Source organism: Corythoichthys intestinalis, chromosome 3 (assembly GCF_030265065.1).
Source record: "Corythoichthys intestinalis isolate RoL2023-P3 chromosome 3, ASM3026506v1, whole genome shotgun sequence".
Taxonomy (NCBI): Eukaryota; Metazoa; Chordata; class Actinopteri; order Syngnathiformes; family Syngnathidae; genus Corythoichthys; species Corythoichthys intestinalis.
Window position 1 is genome coordinate 67,237,774 of NC_080397.1, and position 17,236 is coordinate 67,255,009.

At 39.1% G+C, this 17,236-nt stretch overlaps 1 protein-coding gene across 2 annotated transcripts in view; it reads right to left on the minus strand.

Annotated features, from left to right (window-relative positions):
• Positions 1–17,236, minus strand: part of LOC130914014 (DNA polymerase epsilon catalytic subunit A-like) — a 76,994-nt gene that overhangs the window by 12,333 nt on the left and 47,425 nt on the right. For both annotated transcript variants that reach the window (XM_057833058.1, XM_057833059.1), the window contains exons 31-39: positions 15,963–16,106; positions 15,755–15,895; positions 12,561–12,714; positions 12,369–12,475; positions 12,012–12,188; positions 6,927–7,150; positions 5,455–5,675; positions 5,040–5,244; positions 853–1,026 (exon numbers count right to left, since the gene is read on the minus strand). In XM_057833058.1, the coding sequence (XP_057689041.1) occupies positions 853–1,026; positions 5,040–5,244; positions 5,455–5,675; positions 6,927–7,150; positions 12,012–12,188; positions 12,369–12,475; positions 12,561–12,714; positions 15,755–15,895; positions 15,963–16,106 (1,547 nt within the window). The remainder of the gene's footprint in view (positions 1–852; positions 1,027–5,039; positions 5,245–5,454; positions 5,676–6,926; positions 7,151–12,011; positions 12,189–12,368; positions 12,476–12,560; positions 12,715–15,754; positions 15,896–15,962; positions 16,107–17,236) is intronic.

Consider the following 17,236-nt stretch of genomic DNA (forward strand, 5'->3'; position numbering starts at 1 on the left):
CCAGACACACCTTTGACCCGGCCCGCTTCAGCAAAGACTTTAAAAAGACTGGACACTGAGATAACACAGATTTTTGCTGCTCGGAAACATGTAGCCTTGTTTTGGATCCAGAATTGTCCGTCCGTCGTCTGTTTTTGCCTTGTTTTTACCATTGTCAACGAATAAATTGTCAACCTGCTTTCGGCGAGTCTTTTTCAAACTTTTGGAACATTTCAGAGAGAACGCGCAAAGTTCTGCCTTCCCGGCCAAGACGCACTCGGGAACAGCGACAGCCAAAACAAGTGCCGCTCGGCTGACGCTGCCCCCGCGCGCGCCAACCGGGAAGGCAGAACTTCGCGCGTTCTCTCTGACATTAACCCTTTGTACTGACTCCATGTTCCAAAAGTTAGGCTTAGGTTCGTGCGCGGATGGGACGCCCGCTATCAACTTTGTTGTCCGGGCTATCTCTACTTGTTTTAGGACAAAGCGCTTTATTCTTGGAGTATGCTGGGAGAGCTGATTGCAAGAGTTGGTGCGTCAATCTTGTTCGTGACGCACGCGTTGGGCTTCTGTGATAAGACGGCATTGTGTACCTCTTCTATTTCTTCTCATTAAACTATGGTGTGCTATTTATTTTATATTAGTAGTGCAGTCCTACCGTAAATATGAAAATGATACTATTTCCTGATTAATTATATTACGTGTGTTAGAGTAATGCAAACAGTTAGACGGTGCCTGTACCATATGTATGTGTTAGACTATATATGTGTTATACTAATGCAAACAATTATATGGTGTGTGCGATGACGATATCTTTTCCCCTTCACTTGCATAGGTTAAAAAATATAATAATAGAAGATGTACATCACTCACTGTAGAAAGACCTTCTTCATCATGTTATGCAGAGTGCGGTGTAGAGCAGGGTCGTAGAGCAACGAGTTGGGAGAGTGCAGCCAGCGGTAGAAGTGCATCACCTGGTTGTCTGCGTACACATTGTGATACTGTGTGATCTCTCGGACCCAGCCCACCACCATGCTCTTAAGGATCCTGTTCGTGTAAAAAATGAATCATTGACTCATTGGGCAGATTAAAAAAAACAACAAACAAAATGTGTACTGTGTACACTCACCTGCAGCGTTTTCGTCAACAAATTACAGTTTGAATGGAAGTTGTGTTGAAAGGAGAATCTAAAAGCTGTTATATGAATGGGTTTATATTTTGTGGTTTCCTTATTACCGGTGAAAGAAATGAGATAACTTCAATCTAACAATAACTCAATTGCTAATATGCTTCTCCAAAACACGATACATATGGACACTTAAAGTGCATGTGACATGAAAAAGCATGTTTATTTCATAATACACGCGGTATTTTATGCTCCTGAATGATATGGACCGCCTGGATGTGTGTGGAAGCGATCGCTATATTTATTTAGTTTTTTGAATCCCACGCCATGAAAATGAGTGACTTCCGGCTTCGGTCTTGCATTGAGGAGGAGGGCGCTGTGATGTGTACGGGTGAAGGCGTCCTCTTCACTATACGGTCGTACTGTGTATGAGGACTAAGGATTCAGCTGATTTTGCGGATTATTACGTTTATTTTTCGCATCACGCCAGCCAAATGGCTGCAGAAGAATCTTGCGCTATGAGGGAGAGGTGTGTGCGCCTTTTTGGAGTTTCAAAAGGTTCCAATTCACTGTGGATACTGGCCAAAGCAAGCCCTACTACTGTGGGACCATTGGACTTACGAGGAAGTGAGTAAACATCTTGTTTTGTATTATGTCAAATACGAATACAGTGATTACAAAGTAAACACTATAAACTTTCCTTAAATAAAGGACTACTTACGATTGATCATTGATAGGCAGGTAAAAAGCTCTCATCATGCAAATTAGCTGCATGTTAGCTGCACAACAACTGCAGCCACCCTCCTCCGGGGAACGAGCTGTAAATTGCTCTCCGCCGGGCAGTTTGCCGATCCGTGAAGACAATCGACAACCCAGTCGTCGTGTCAAATAATCCGGGCTAGTTATGTGTGATTTTGCGCTTCGAAGACTTTGAAACATCACTCGGTTCGGGTTAGCATGTCGGCTAGCTGTCACGTCTCTTGGTTTGTTTACATTCGCCGAAGCCGGGGAAGGGAAATGACATATGTCCGATTCAGGTGTCATAAAATATCGTTCGGGAGGTGCGACAGTAAAGGTGAAGTCGACAGTTTTGACCATTATGAAGTAATTTTGCCATGTCGTCCTGAATGAGTGCATGTTTATCATTTCATATTCCATTTAGCACAAGACAGTTATTTCAATTCATTTCAATTCAATTCAATTTATTCACACACATTCATATTTACAAATTGTACATCATATCATAGTGCTGAACCAAGATTATGTGTGAGTCAGGTCTCCTTAAGAAGCTACTAAAAGCTTATAGTCAGGAGCCTGCGTACATCAAGGCAATGAAGAAAAAAAATGATCAGATGAGCAGAAGGGTGAGTTGTCGTATTTTACAGTGTTCTCATTTACCCACACACATACAGAAAAAGAAATAAAAATATTTAAAAAAAAAAATAAAATAATAATAATAATAATAATAAATGAAAAGAAATACTTCCCTAGAAAAGAATTTATAACCTACGTATGTTGGAGTTGTTGTATTTACTGATCAGAATGCTTTTTAGCATCATTTTAAAGGTGGAGATGGATTTCAACACTTTTAGATTTTCGTCAAGCTCATTCCAAATCTGAGGACCTCTAGTTGCAATGCTCAGGCTAGTGCTAACAAGTCTTCTCTTTTTTCCACTGATGAGGTCTTTATTTGCATACTGGATGTAACCCCAGACCACGATTTTGTCACCACCAAACTTCACTGTTTTGGTGCAAAAAGGAGACCTACTGGAGCCCGCATGGATCCGAGATTCACTCAGAAAACAGTGAAGTTTGGTGGTGGCAAAATCATGGTCTGGGGTTACATCCAGTATGGGTGTGTGCGAGAGATCTGCAGGGTGGAAGGCAACATAAATAGTCTGAAATATCAACAAAACAAAGCTGCCTCTTACATTCCTAACCATAAAAAGGGACAAATTCTGCAGCAGCATGGTGCTCCATCGCATACAAAGTTCCTCAAGGCAAAGAAGATCAAGATCCTCCAAGACTGGCCAGCCCAATCACCAGACATGAAGATCATTGAGCATGTCTGGGGTAGGTTGAAAGAGGAAGCATGGAAGATGAAACCCAAGAATGTTGATGAACTCTGGGAGGCATGCAAGTCTGCTTTCTTTGATGTTCCTGATGACTTCATCAATAAATTGTATGAATCCTTGCCGAAGCCCATGGAAGTCATACAAAATATTGAATTTAGATTTCACAGCACGACTACTTAATTTGCTTGTAATGTAACATTTTTGTATTTGAAGTACATTTTTTGTTTAATTTTCACACTACTTTCTGTAGGCGACAAAACTTTTGTCTTGCAAAAATTTGACCTTTATGTCTTCATTAAATGATAAATAGTTTTTCAGTGAAACAAATATATTTTTGGACATTCAACATCATTTAGGAGGGTCTTAGCTTTCATACGAGCCATTTCTGAAACCAATTGAATAATTAAAAGTCGGGTTATTAGCAATTGTTTCTACAAAATGGATAAGCGACAAGACTTTTGTCAGCGACTGTATAATCAGGTACGCTTTATAGTCCAGAAATTACTGTAGTAACGTCTCATCAACAAAGAATACAAACAATACAATTGGTTTCATTTACTCACGCCCTCTGGAGGCACATTTGATCCAACAACACACAAGACAATCTTACCCTCGATACTTCGTAATATTAATGATTCAGCAGCCCATCCTGAGTGTAGCAGGGAACTCTCTCTCTCTTGTTCTAATCACTAGCGCGTGTGCGCACCCTCACATTGCACACAAACAAGGACCCAAACGGGACTGCTCATAGCTGCCAGCAAAAATCCGTTATTAAATTTGTTGGCAACTAATTTATTAATCGATTTAATTGATTAGTTGTTGCAGGCTTATTAAAAGCTAGTTTAGACTAAGAGGTCCTAAAATTGGCAAAAATGTGAATTGTTGTTTTCGAAAGTAAAAGACTTTTGTTCATGTCCTACTTTGACTTAACAAAAATATAGTGAAGAAATCTAATATTTACAACTGAGAAGGTGTATATACTAGGGCTGTCAAACGATGAAATTTTTTAATCGAGTTAATTACAGGTTAAGAATTAATTAATCGTAATTAATCGCAATTCAAACCATCTATAAAATATGCCATATTTTTCTGTAAATTATTGTTGGAATGGAAAGATAAGACACAAGATGGATATATACATTCAACATACGGTACATAAGGGCTATTTGATTATTAAAACAATAAATCAACAAGATGGCATTAACATTATTAACATTCTGTTAAAGCGATCCATGGATAGAAAGCCTTGTAGTTCTTAAAAGAAAAATGTTAGTACAAGTTAGAGAAATTTTATATTAAAACCCCTCTTAATGTTTTCTTTTTAATAAAATTTGTAAAATTTTCAATCAAAAAATAAACTAGTAGCCCGCCATTGTTGATGTCAATAATTACTTACACAACGCTCATGGATGCTGAATCCTATAAAATCAGTCTCTCCCAAGCGCCAGCAGAGGGCGGCAAAACTCCATAAAACACAACAAGTGAGCGTTTCACTGTGTACTGTCATTTAAATCTCTCTGAGTGGGGCATCTGCGTTAATTGCATCAAATATTTTAACGTGATTAATTTAAAAAATTAATTAACACCCGTTAACGCGATAATTTTGACAGCCCTAGTATATACGTTATCATTTCAAGAGTTTAGATAAGTTTAAGGTGAAGAAGGTCTTAAACGAATAATTAGTTATCAAAATAGGTGTCAATTATTTTGCTAATTCATTGGTTGTCAATTAATTGTTGCACCTCTAAAGAACACATTTTGAAATGACTAAAATATGACTAAGACTAATAAGTATTTTCGTCCAAAAGGCTAAGATTAAAACGAAAATTCAAAGGGCTGCCAAAAACAAAACTGCTCACCTGAATGTGTTTGAGCAGAGGGCGGTCTCATCATAGCTGGCTAGTGAGCTAGCTCCTTGGTGTCCTGACATCATGTCCTCCAAAGACGCCTGCTGGATCACATCAAAACTCACACCCAGACTGGATCCTCCCTCCATGTCGTTGACATGCTGTGACTGGAGGATTGTATTCACAGCCAAGCTCTGAAGGTCCAGCTCAACACACACTGTAGGTTGGAGCATTTGGAAATTAATATTTACTCCTCACAACGAGTTCAACTTTGTACAAACTTTTTTTGTGGTATTTTTGTGTGCAAATTGTAATTTTGAAATTGTTAATTATGTCACGGGCCTGACAGAATTACGTCAGGCAGGCAGGCAGTGTGGTTCCTTCCAATCATACATTTCTAGATAGCTTAATGCATGTATTTAAGTACCTGTGGAGTAGCAACCCTGGGCATTAATCTCAACAGAGCCCCGCTCATCACTTTCCATTACTAGCCGGCTATCATCAGCTTCTTTACCCCCAAGATCTGGCCTTGCCGTGGGAGAAAGCCATAGCAGGTGGTTGTGTTTCCGCAAATGTCTGGCAAGGAATAAGTCAGACCCAAAGATGGACACATCCTTGGGCAGGTTTCCCACAGGTAAGTGGTAATATCTGAAGAGTGATGACAGTTTTCATGAATATTACATAAAATCTACATGAAATTGACATTTCTTATGGCTAGACATGTACTGGTTACCGGTTTCAAGGTTTACCATAGTATGAAAAAAAATCACGGTTTTAAAACAACATTTTTTTTTTCGTCATTCCCAAGTATGGCATTAGCTACTTTTTATGTCCCAAAAATGCAGTGGGAAATCCGTGGCCTGCAGCAGCAGCGCTCACTCTTCCCCCTTCGGTTTTTGCTCTGTAATGTGTCTGTTGGTGACACTACACCTGTGCTTTTTCCCCCATCAAAAAAGAAAGTCGTTAGTATGGGAGTACTTCGGCTACTGAAAAGAAACAGACTGCCGCAGCTTAGAGGAGGAAGGACAGCCGACATGCTTGCAGAGGGTGGTTGCCAGGGGAAGCAACACTTCCAACATGATTTCACATTTACGTGACCATCATCAGTCACTTTACACAAAATTTAAGGTAAGTAAACGCTGTCATGAACGTTTTCCACCAGCTACGAGAGTTCACTCCAGCGTTTTTAGTGTTTCTAGCGATGGTAAAACAAGTACTATAACGTAAGCTTGTTAACGAGGCAGATCAAATGGCTAGTTAGCATGCCAAGACAGCTAACTAGTTGCCGCTCTCCCATTCGCCTACTTTACTAAAGTCTTCCACTATTGTAAACATCTGTTCAAAATAACATTTTCATAAGACAGCCTGTGGTGTTTTTTCTTTCTGGTGACTTTCTGTGTTGAGAGAGAGAGAGTGTGTGTGTGTGTATAATGTGTAAATAATGATACGAATCGTACACATGCGCTCTGTCTCTTGCTCCCCATTAATATTCAACAAATTAAAACCAAGAGTGGTATGTGTTTTACATAAAATCAATGTGATCATTTATTGTTGAAGTCCGATTCTTTTTATTTTTTTTTGGTCTTGTTCAATGTTGAGCAATTTGAGCTGTGAGTTAAGTCTATGAATTGTATTTATTTCGATTTTATTTAAGATATTTCAGTTATTTATTTTTGGTTATTTGATCTATTTTAACATTATGTTCATGTTAATGTTCCAATTTGCAAATTGTTGAGAAAAATAAAAATCATGTTCAATGGAAAAAAGTTTTTTGTTTTTTTTTCAACCCATATATCTCATAATAACACATTTTTCGTTATAATTGCAATACCACGATACTGTGAAACCCGGTAATCCAACAGTTGAGTTTGAACAATAGTGGCATTTTCTGTCACCTACCGAGCCATGTCAAAAGCCTGTGACAGACAGCTGTCGAGGTTCAGATAGTGGCGTATCATACGCCGGGCACCATGCCGCTGCCAGTCCAGCACATTGTAATTGATCTCATCAATAACATGCACTGGCACAACTGGGAATTCCTCCAGGACTGGCATCCCTGCGGCTAATCTGTGCAAATCCCAGTTGGATTGCACTGCAATGAGAGTTGGCCCACGGCGCTCTTCCTAAAGAAAAAAACAAAACAAAACAATAGAAGCACTTAAGAAGACTATTAACATTATTTGTAAGAGATCTAGGCCAGGGGTTGGCAACCCAAAATGTTGAAAGAGCCATATTGGACCAAAAAAACACCAAATATGTATGGAGCCGCATAAAGTCTATAAACCTTATGATGAACGCAAAACATGCTGTATGTTTCTAGATTAGCTACAGTATATTAGCCTACTATCAAAATGACTAAGTTGGCTACAAATTAGGCATGTGCCAGTTACCGGTTTCAAGGTTTACCGCGGTATGAAAACGTCACGGTTACAAAACCACTAAAATTTTCCGTCATACCGTAGTTACAGTATTAGCTATTTTTGAGGTCCCAAAAACGTAGCGAGAAATCCGTGGCTTGGAACAGCAGCGCTCACCCCTCCCCTACAGTTGTTGCCATGTCCTGTGTCTGTCACTGTGCTGTAGAACAGACATAAAGGCTGAAGGTGTTGAAACTATATCTGAGCATTTTCCCCCCTCAAAAATAGGCAAAGTCGCTAGCATGGGAGTACTTCGGCTACTGAAAAGAAACAGACGGCCGCGGCTTAGAGGAGGAATGTCAGCCAACGTGCAGGCATCACCTCCAACATGATTTCACATTTACGTGATCGTCATCCGTCACTCTACACAAAATTTAAGATAAGTAAACACTGTCTTGAACGTCTCCCACCAGCTACGAGAGTTCATTCAAGCTGGTTTAGTGTCTCTAGCGATGGTAAAACAAATATTATACCGTAAGCTTGTTAACAAGGCAGACAACGTGGGTAGTTAGCATGCCAAGACGGCTAACTAGTTTCCTCTCTACCTTTAGCCTACTTTTGTAAAGTCTCGAGCCATTGTAAACATCTGCCAATTTGCATATATATTGTGAAAAATAAATCATATTCAATGGAAAACTTTTTTTTAACCCATACATCTCAAAATAACACAATTTATAGCTATAATTGCAATATAATTGCAACTGCGGTATTTTTGCTTAAGGTTATCATACCGTCAAAATCTCATACCGGAACATGCCTACTACAAATACATAATGAGCCTTCATGATTAAATGTTTATTTTATCTGCAGTGCATCCCATAGAGAATGACGCACCACGTGTCTACTCTGTTGTATGATGCGGCCTCAAGTTTAACCTCTTTACAATATTAATGAATTACTGTAATTTTTGGATTATAAGGGGCCACCCACCAAATTTGACACGAAAACGACATTTGTTTATAGATAAGCCGCACATGTCCTCAATGTATAATGGGGGATATTTCATCAAAAAGATATGAACCGGCAAGACTTTACTGAACAGCGGCATCATACGACTGTCATAAGACCAAATGAACCACCATGAAGCTTTGAACCAAATGGCAAAAAGTTTGGCCATCACTGCTCCCCTGGGGGAGACAGTCAAACTCTGCTGCCACCTGCTGTCAACACTGTTGTTGTCCAACAAGCCTCCTAGCATGCATTGCAGCGCTACAGATGTAAATAATAATCAAAATTCATGTTCTGTGCTAATTATTTCTTTAGTTACTGCTCCATTAATTGCTTTTTATGGTATTTGGGAACACTTTATTTGACAGTGGCGCCATAAGACTGTCATTTGACAATCACAATTATGACGTGACACTGTCATGAGCACTAATGAATGCTTATGACAGATGTCATTTAGTGTTATCCAACAAATTATCTCACTTTTGAATGGACATAAATGGAGTTAGTGACATAATTTGCCGGATGACACTTAATGACATCTGTCATAAGCATTCAGTAATTCCCAATATAGTGTCATGTCATAAATATGACGGTCTTATGATGGGTCTGTGTGTTACCTATCAACCCAATTAAATCAACAAATAAGCCACACTGGACTATACGTCGCAGGTCTCAAAATGAAGGAAAAAAGTAGCGGCTTATAGTTTGTGTCATGTTTGTCCTCCTATACAGTGATACCTCAGCTCACGAACATAATTGGTTCCCAGAAAGTGTGTGTAAGGCGAAAAGTTCGTCTTCTGAATATTTATTTCCCATAAGAAACCATTAAAATGAGAATAATCCGTTCCCAGGTCCCCATAAAACATAATTTTCTACTAAATAAGCCTTAAAACTACACAAAAATATACCTTATTTTCCTTAATGTCTTCTTAGGCTTAACACTAGCCTGTGGTGGGGTCTTTTTCGGTCCCATAATAGCAAAAGTACACTCAATATGGTCCAAAATGTCTATCAAACACAAACCACGTCCGCATTCAACGAAAGGGAGGGAACGAACTGGGACGTCGTGAGCGTGCGTCAGCTTCTCGTGGCGCTGTTCGACCGCGTGGTTTGGTTCGTCCGCCGAAAACTAGTTCTTAAGCAGAGACTATATGCTCGCCAATTTAATGTTCTTGAGGCGAAAAGTTCGTGAGCTTAAGCGTTCGTGAGCTGAGGTATCACTGTATTAAGACAAAAAAAAATTTTCCATTTTCAAACATTTTTGAAAAAGCTCCAAGGAGCCACTAGGACAGCGCGACAGCCGCGGGTTGCTGACCCTTGATCTAGGCAATATGATGATACGTATAGCTAAAATGATATGTATTGTTGTCACAAATGTTTTCAATTGTCATTATCGTCGATTTTAATATTACCGTATTGGCCCGAATATGAGACGGCCCTGATTATAACACGACCCCCTCTTTTTCAAGACTCAAGTTTGAAAAAAGACTTTTTGAACACCAAATTAATTTTTATACAGAAAATAATTACAGTACATCTGAAAAAATGATTATAAAAATATATTTGAGAGAAAAAGCATGTTATTTTGCCTCATTCAAATCTTAATATCTGAACATTTAATATGTAAACTAAAGTGCAATCACATTTGTAAATGAATGGCTTCTGGTTTTTGAAAAGTAAATAACCCAATCTATTGTGATAATACAACAAAATTGCAATAACTGCAATAACCATCAAAGTGAGGTCTAACTGTAACTGTAGTCTTGAAACAAATCTTAATAAGGAAAAGCATTGCAATTAAAAAAAATAATGCAAACTGGTTAAACTTGAGAGTAGCTGAGATCTGTCATGAGTCATGACAGAACATCGCTTCAATGATATCTGGTGCCATCTAGAGTCGTGAATGGGTATATTGTCTATACAGCGAATATAAGACAACCCCCACTTTTTCAGTCTTATTTCAATGCTAAAAACACCGTCTTATATTCGGGCCAATACGGAATATCATAAAAATATTCTACTCTACAGTGCTTTTAATTTTCAAATCAATGATGCAGAATGGCCACTAGATGCTCCTACACCAGTACTTCTCAAATAGTGGGGCGCGCCCCCCCAGGGGGGCGCAGAGCGATGCCAGGGGTGGCGCGTGTGACCTCGGGGAACATGTTTTTTTTTTATTTTTTTTTTTATTTTTTGCCGTACTAGAATAAAGTGTACTTGCACATCCACTCAGTTGGTGGCAGTGGCGCTCTCATTTTCAAAGTGCACACAGTATTTTTGAAGTAAGCAAGAGCACACGGAAGAGATTCATGAAGAGCTGGAGAGCTGTGCTCCGTTTTCGAAAGCCGTTTTTCAGCCAGACTCACGCAGCGACCCACTGTCTTCTCCAGTTCTCACGTGACCGCCCGAGAAGTGCCATTTCGGCTTGGGATCGTCACGACGACTGCCCTCGCCTACGGTTCTCCCTCGGCCGCCGAGAATGCGCTTTTTTCGGGCCGTTTGCCTTTTGGCTTTGACATTTAATACAGTGGTAGACGAGGAAAGACCACTGTTTACTGTGTCTAAAAATGATTATAGCAGACAGCCGGAAGCCAAATCAAGTAAGACGCCAATTAAAGACATTAGACCCCAATCTCATTGATAAGCCGCTTGGTTGTTTTTCAGCGAAAACGTGCCGAATATTGCCAACAATCGTCCCGCTTTGTCAGTGTTATATCAGTAAACCAGTGGGCACTGTTAGCATGCTCGGTGCAATATAACCCCACATCATTGCAAACTGGAGGTGACACTGGGAGCAGCGAAAATAAAAACTGTTCTTCTGTCCAATTACACTTTTTTTTTCTTCTTCTTCTTCTATTCAGTTTGTTTTTTCGGTCAAATTTTTTGGCATATTGTCCTCATGAGTTAATGTTTCTAATCAATTTGAATTTGTTATTATTTACTGATTTTATTTTTCAGTATCAAATGGTCAAAAATGTACCTTGAGCGTATTTTTACAGTTTGGATGTGACTTTTTTTTGGTGTTTTTTTTAATTCAGGCAAATTGATGCGCGTTGTCTTTTCTGTTACAAACAAAACAATGTTCATAAAGTTATACTTTATAAGTTGATCTGTTATTTTCCCTAATTGATGCGCGTTGTCTTTTCTGTGACAAACAAAACAATGTTAATAAAGTTATACTTTATAAGTTGATCTGTTATTTTCCCTAATAGAAAAAAAAGGATACAATGTGAGGCAGAGGCGTACTTATAATAGTAATATTATAGACAAATGATACTATTTACAGTGACGGCAGAGTTTGGGGGGGCGCGAAACATTTACGTCTTCCTGGGGGGGGCGTATCAGAAAATAATTGAGAAGCACTGTCCTACACCAACAAATTAGGGGTGTGTGTGACAAATCATCACACTTCACAAATGTAACTGTGCATGGAACGAGCAATTAATAAAAATAATAATGATTTTGAGCTAGTGAACACTCTGTACTACCGCATTGGGAAAGAATCAGTCATCAACAAAGACAAATGCGATTATGAATAACCTTTTAAAGAAAATATTTTTAAAACATAAAAGATCAAAACAGAGTCTAATCTTTTATTTATTTATTATTATTGTTTTACCTTGTAGCTTAGCAGTATGCGTTGCAGTGCACGGTAGATAGCCTTCACGTCATTTTCAGCCCGAACCTCAAAATTGTGTTTATCTGGTGGCAGCAGGTCCTCTGTTGTTTTTTCCAGTAGCGCAGTGCGCTCAGCATTGTAGACGTTATTGAGATTAGGCATCTGGTTACTTCGCACCTATATGGAAAATAAAGACAAAGCTGAAAATTTGATTGATGACACTCCTAAAAATCAGGTAGCGTTAAATTGTATTAAACCAATCACATATTATACGGACTTTACAGCATTTTCATAATATATCTTGAGTGCTTACAGAAAAATGGTGACAAAATGAAAATAGCATTGCATTATTCTTACAGTGTCCAGTACGAAGATGTTGGCTTTGCGCTGAGAAGGGATAAAAAGCCCAAAGATGGCCTTGTGCCCCTGACTGTGATGGTAAAGGTACATATGACGAACACTCCCTAGAAGAAATAAAGACATTACCAGACTCCTGTAAAATCAATTAATAAATCACACCAACATGTAATGCGGAAAAAATAGTCAAACCTGGTTCCAAGTAGCTAAACTGGGCCAGAGACCTCATATCTAGATGCTCCAAGTCGAAAGTGTCAGCCTCTCTTCCAGCCACATCCCTTCCAACACGCTTATTGACCATACAAAGACATCCAAGCTGCACTAGTGCACGAAACAGTAGTGGCACCTAAAAGGTGGATGAGCAAATCTCATGAGTGTTTTATAACTTCATCTTAACATCTACAGTATTTAAAAGTGGTTACATGGGACCAGACATGTGCCGATGACCGGTTTCCAGGTCTTCCGTGGTATGAAAACGTCGCAATTTCAAAACTGCAAATATTTCCCGTCATACTGTCCCTAAGGTATTAGCTATTTTTTATGTCTCAAAAATGCAGGGAGAAACCCCTCGCTTGCAGCTAGCTGCAAGGCTCAACCCTCCCCCACCGGTTGTTGCTCAGTGTCAGTGAGTCAGCTGTGCTACACGATAGCTGGAGGAGGTGAAACTCCTGAACATTTTTTTCCCCATCGAAGAAAATGAAATCGATGGTATGGGAATACTTAGGCTATAGAAAAGTTAGAGACGGTTGTGGCTTAGAGGAGGAGGGCCAACCGATATGTAAAACATGTTAGGCTGCCGAGGAGGCAATACCTCCAAAATGATTTCGCATTTATACAAAATTAAAGGTTAGTAAACACTGTCATAAACGTTTCCCACCAGCTACAAGAGTTAACTCCAGCATGTTTAGTGTGTCTAGCGGTGGTAAAATGTGGGTTTTTTTCTCTGGCAACTGTCTGTGTTAAGAAAGAGTGTGTGTATAATGTAAACATGGTGCAAGTAATCCACACGTGGTTTTTATGGAAAATAATCCAATTATTTTACTCTGGATGTAATAATGATGAGCGGTGTCTGTGTGTTTAGGGCAGGCTCACCGAAACAACTGCATTGATTTTATTCAGAATATTTCAGTTTTTTTATGTTTTTGCTTATTCTAATTTGCTAATATGTTTTGAAAAATAAAAATCCTGTTCAATGGAAAAAGGTTGTTTGGTTTTTTATAAAATCCAGATCTCAAAGTACAGTGATCCCTCGGTTTTTTGTGTTTATTGGAGACCTGAAACCGCCTTGATAAGTGAAAAACCGCGAAGTAGCGCCCCTTCCCCTACATTTTTTGTGTGTGTGTGTGTGTGCAGGGTCCCTCCAGGATTGCTAAATCTAAATTCAAGACTTTTAAGACCTTTTTTAATGCCTTTTCAACTGAAAATTAATACTTTTCTCGCACCCATTATTTAGATAATATTGAATCATATTAAAAAAAATAAAGCACTGAACATCAAATTTAACCTCAATTACTAAGTGTGTTTGACAAAAGAATGCACATTTATTGAAGATACAATTAAAACACATTTAAATATAAGGTCTTTCAGAATTTTTTTCCCCAGGATAAAATGGATTTTACACTATAATTGTAAAGCAACTTCAGAAATTACATTTGCAATATAACAGGTTTCCCGTTTAAGACGACCTAGTCAAGGTAGTAGGTAGGTGATTGTCAAGTTGGCCACCTTAACTGTAAAGTGCTTGCAATTGGCAGTGAAAGTTTAAAAAACAGCCACTAAATGGCAGTAGTTTACCATTAATTTCCACAAAATAAAAAAGCTACACACGAACATTTCCCTTGGTAATTGTTTTTTTTCTAATCACATTACAAGAAGTATAAAAAACCGATGTTAATCCTTTGTTAGCTATTGAAGACATTTCTTTTAATCAGATAGAGAAAATCCATAGTCTTATTTAATCAAGAAAAACACTTAAATATACCAGGAGGTGTTTTACTATCACCTACATTATAATTTGCCTATCACCATGCCATGTTATTCAGATCAACGTTAGTACGTTACCCCGCACTCGTTCCAATAATAGACAGTGTCAACCGTGTTGTGTATCTGAGAGTGATGGTGAATCTACGACTCCGGTTTATCCATGCTAAGGCTAGTGCACCTGCCAATACCCCATTGAACATGGCTAACTCTTGAGTTAAAACTGCGAAATTCACATTCATTCGAAAGGCAAACCGTGCAGAAATACATTATTGCATGTAACACATTTTAATAGGAGAAATTGGCAACTTACTTTGAAATGTTAAGCAGGTCCACTGCCTTCGCATGATCCATAAACTGCGACCCAAAGTATCTGGATGCGACTTGGTCGCCGATCCAATACCTCACATGCTGGTCCAACTGTTTGGACTTGGTTGTCTTGTTGAGGGTTTTGTCGAACATAACTAAGGCATCTGAGCAGTTCCTTGCGTTAACACACAGTACTGTGCGATTGCCTGCTGTTGTAATGTTGATGCTAACGGCGCTGACGCACGAGGTGCAGCTCATCGTAAAAATTCTACGCGTCATCTTCGTTATGGATTTAAAAAAAAAAAAAAAAAAACCTTTGTCACGGATATAATTTAGGTTGCACTGAGATGTTCTTGAAAATTAAAACCACGGTGAAAAAATTCCAGACTTACGACAGCTAATTTAATGCTTTTAATACTTTTAATAATGGAAAACTAAATTCATTGCTTTTTTAATGCTTTTAATAACCCGCGTGTACCCTGGTGTGTTCAATGTATTTATTCAGATTTAGCATTGGAAAGAGATACATATAAAACGTGTTTTTTCCCACTTTTTTCCCCCCTAAAGTATACTTTAAAAACACTTTTATGGATATACTGAATATTTTTTAATAAATGGTTTTAAGCACTTCAAATGTAATAATCATTATAAGTTTTAAACATGTAACTGTCCCACTGAATTATTTCTAAACAAGTATAATGCAGAAAAATGCTTAGCTTTATTAAATGCTTCACTTTATTGGGTCCACTCAAATCCGCTCAAGCTGCTCACTTACACACAATGAGTTGCCCCAGCAACTGTTTAACAAGTTCAACGATGACTGACGCATGCGACGCTTTGAAGTTCACGTCTCTGGCAAGATCAAACCCAAACGTCTGTCAATCACCGTTAAGTTTAACAAGCAACTCCAGTGCACTGCCTGACCAACAAAGAGCAGGGAGAGGGAGGGAGAGTGAGACTACGCGATCGCTCAGGAGAGCTCATCTGTATTTATTTATTTATATTTGTAATTGGAAAAAAAAACGCGATGAACTGAGGGCATGAAGTTTGAAGCGCGAAGTAACGAGGGATCACTGTACATTGTCTTTATGCAATACCTGTGTTTCATAGACCCCTTCAATGTCTGGGGCCGAGAGGTCAGCGTTGATCTCGTTTATGTGCTCCTGGTACATGTCCTCAGGTACACAGTACTCATAGAGGTAGTATGCAATGTTGGAACGAGGGAGCATACGGTTCACCTGATGCAACACACAAGTAAAGCATGTTCATTAGATAACGTCAATGAAATTACATCGGTTTATTTACCTTTTTGTATGTGGGTCCCTCTTCCTGTTTTGGGACTTTCTGGTTGACATAGAAGATGCGAGGAATAGTGAGCTTCATGCAATGGAGGTCGTTTCCAATCACAGCCCATAACTTGTAAAGTCCAGGGTGGCTGGTTTCTGCAATCTACAAAGTATCGGATAAATAACTTCAAATAATACATTTGTCTACGACTAATTTACAGTGGGGCAAATAAGTATTTAGTCAACCACCAATTGTACAAGTTCTCCTACTTGAAAAGATTAGAGAGGCCTGTAATTGTCAACATGGGTAAACCTCAACCATGAGAGAGAGAATGTGGGAAAAAAAAAAACAGAAAATCACATTGTTTGATTTTTAAAGAATTTATTTCCAAATTAGAGTGGAAAATAAGTATTTGGTCACCAACAAACAAGATTTCTGGCTGTCAAAGAGGTCTAACTTCTTCGAATGAGGCTCCACTCGTTACCTGTATTAATGGCACCTGTTTTAACTCATTATCAGTATAAAACACACCTGTCCACAACTCAATCAGTCACACTCCAAACTCCACTATGGCCAAGACCAAAGAGCTGTCGAAGGACACCAGAGACAAAATTGTAGACCTGCACCAGGCTGGGAAGACTGAATCTGCAATAGGTAAAATGCTTGGTGTAAAGAAATCAACTGTGGGAGCAATTATTAGAAAATGGAAGATATACAAGACCACTGATAATCTGCCTCGATCTGGGGCTCCATGCAAGATGTCACCCCGTGGCGTCAAAATGATAACAAGAACGGAAAGTAAAAATCCCAGAACCACATGGGGGGACCTAGTGAATAACCTACAGAAAGCGGGGACCACAGTAACAAAGGCTACTATCAGTAACACAATGCGTTGCCAGGGACTCAAATCCTGCACTGCCAGACGTGTCTGCCTGCTGAAGCTAGTACACGCCCAGGCCCGTCTGTGGTTCGCTAGAGAGCATTTGGATTATCCAGAAGAGGACTGGGAGAACGTGTTATTGTCAGATGAAACCAAAATAGAACTTTTTGGTAGAAACACAGGTTCTCGTGTTTGGAGGAGAAAGAATACTGAATTGCATCCGAAGAACACCATACCCACTGTGAAGCATGGGGGTGGAAACATCATGCTTTGGGGCTATTTTTCTGCAAATGGACCAGGACAACTGATCTGTGTAAAGGAAAGAATGAATGGGGCCATGATTTGAGAGATTTTGAGTGAAAATCTCCTTCCATCAGCAAGGGCATTGAAGATGAGACGTGGCTGGGTCTTT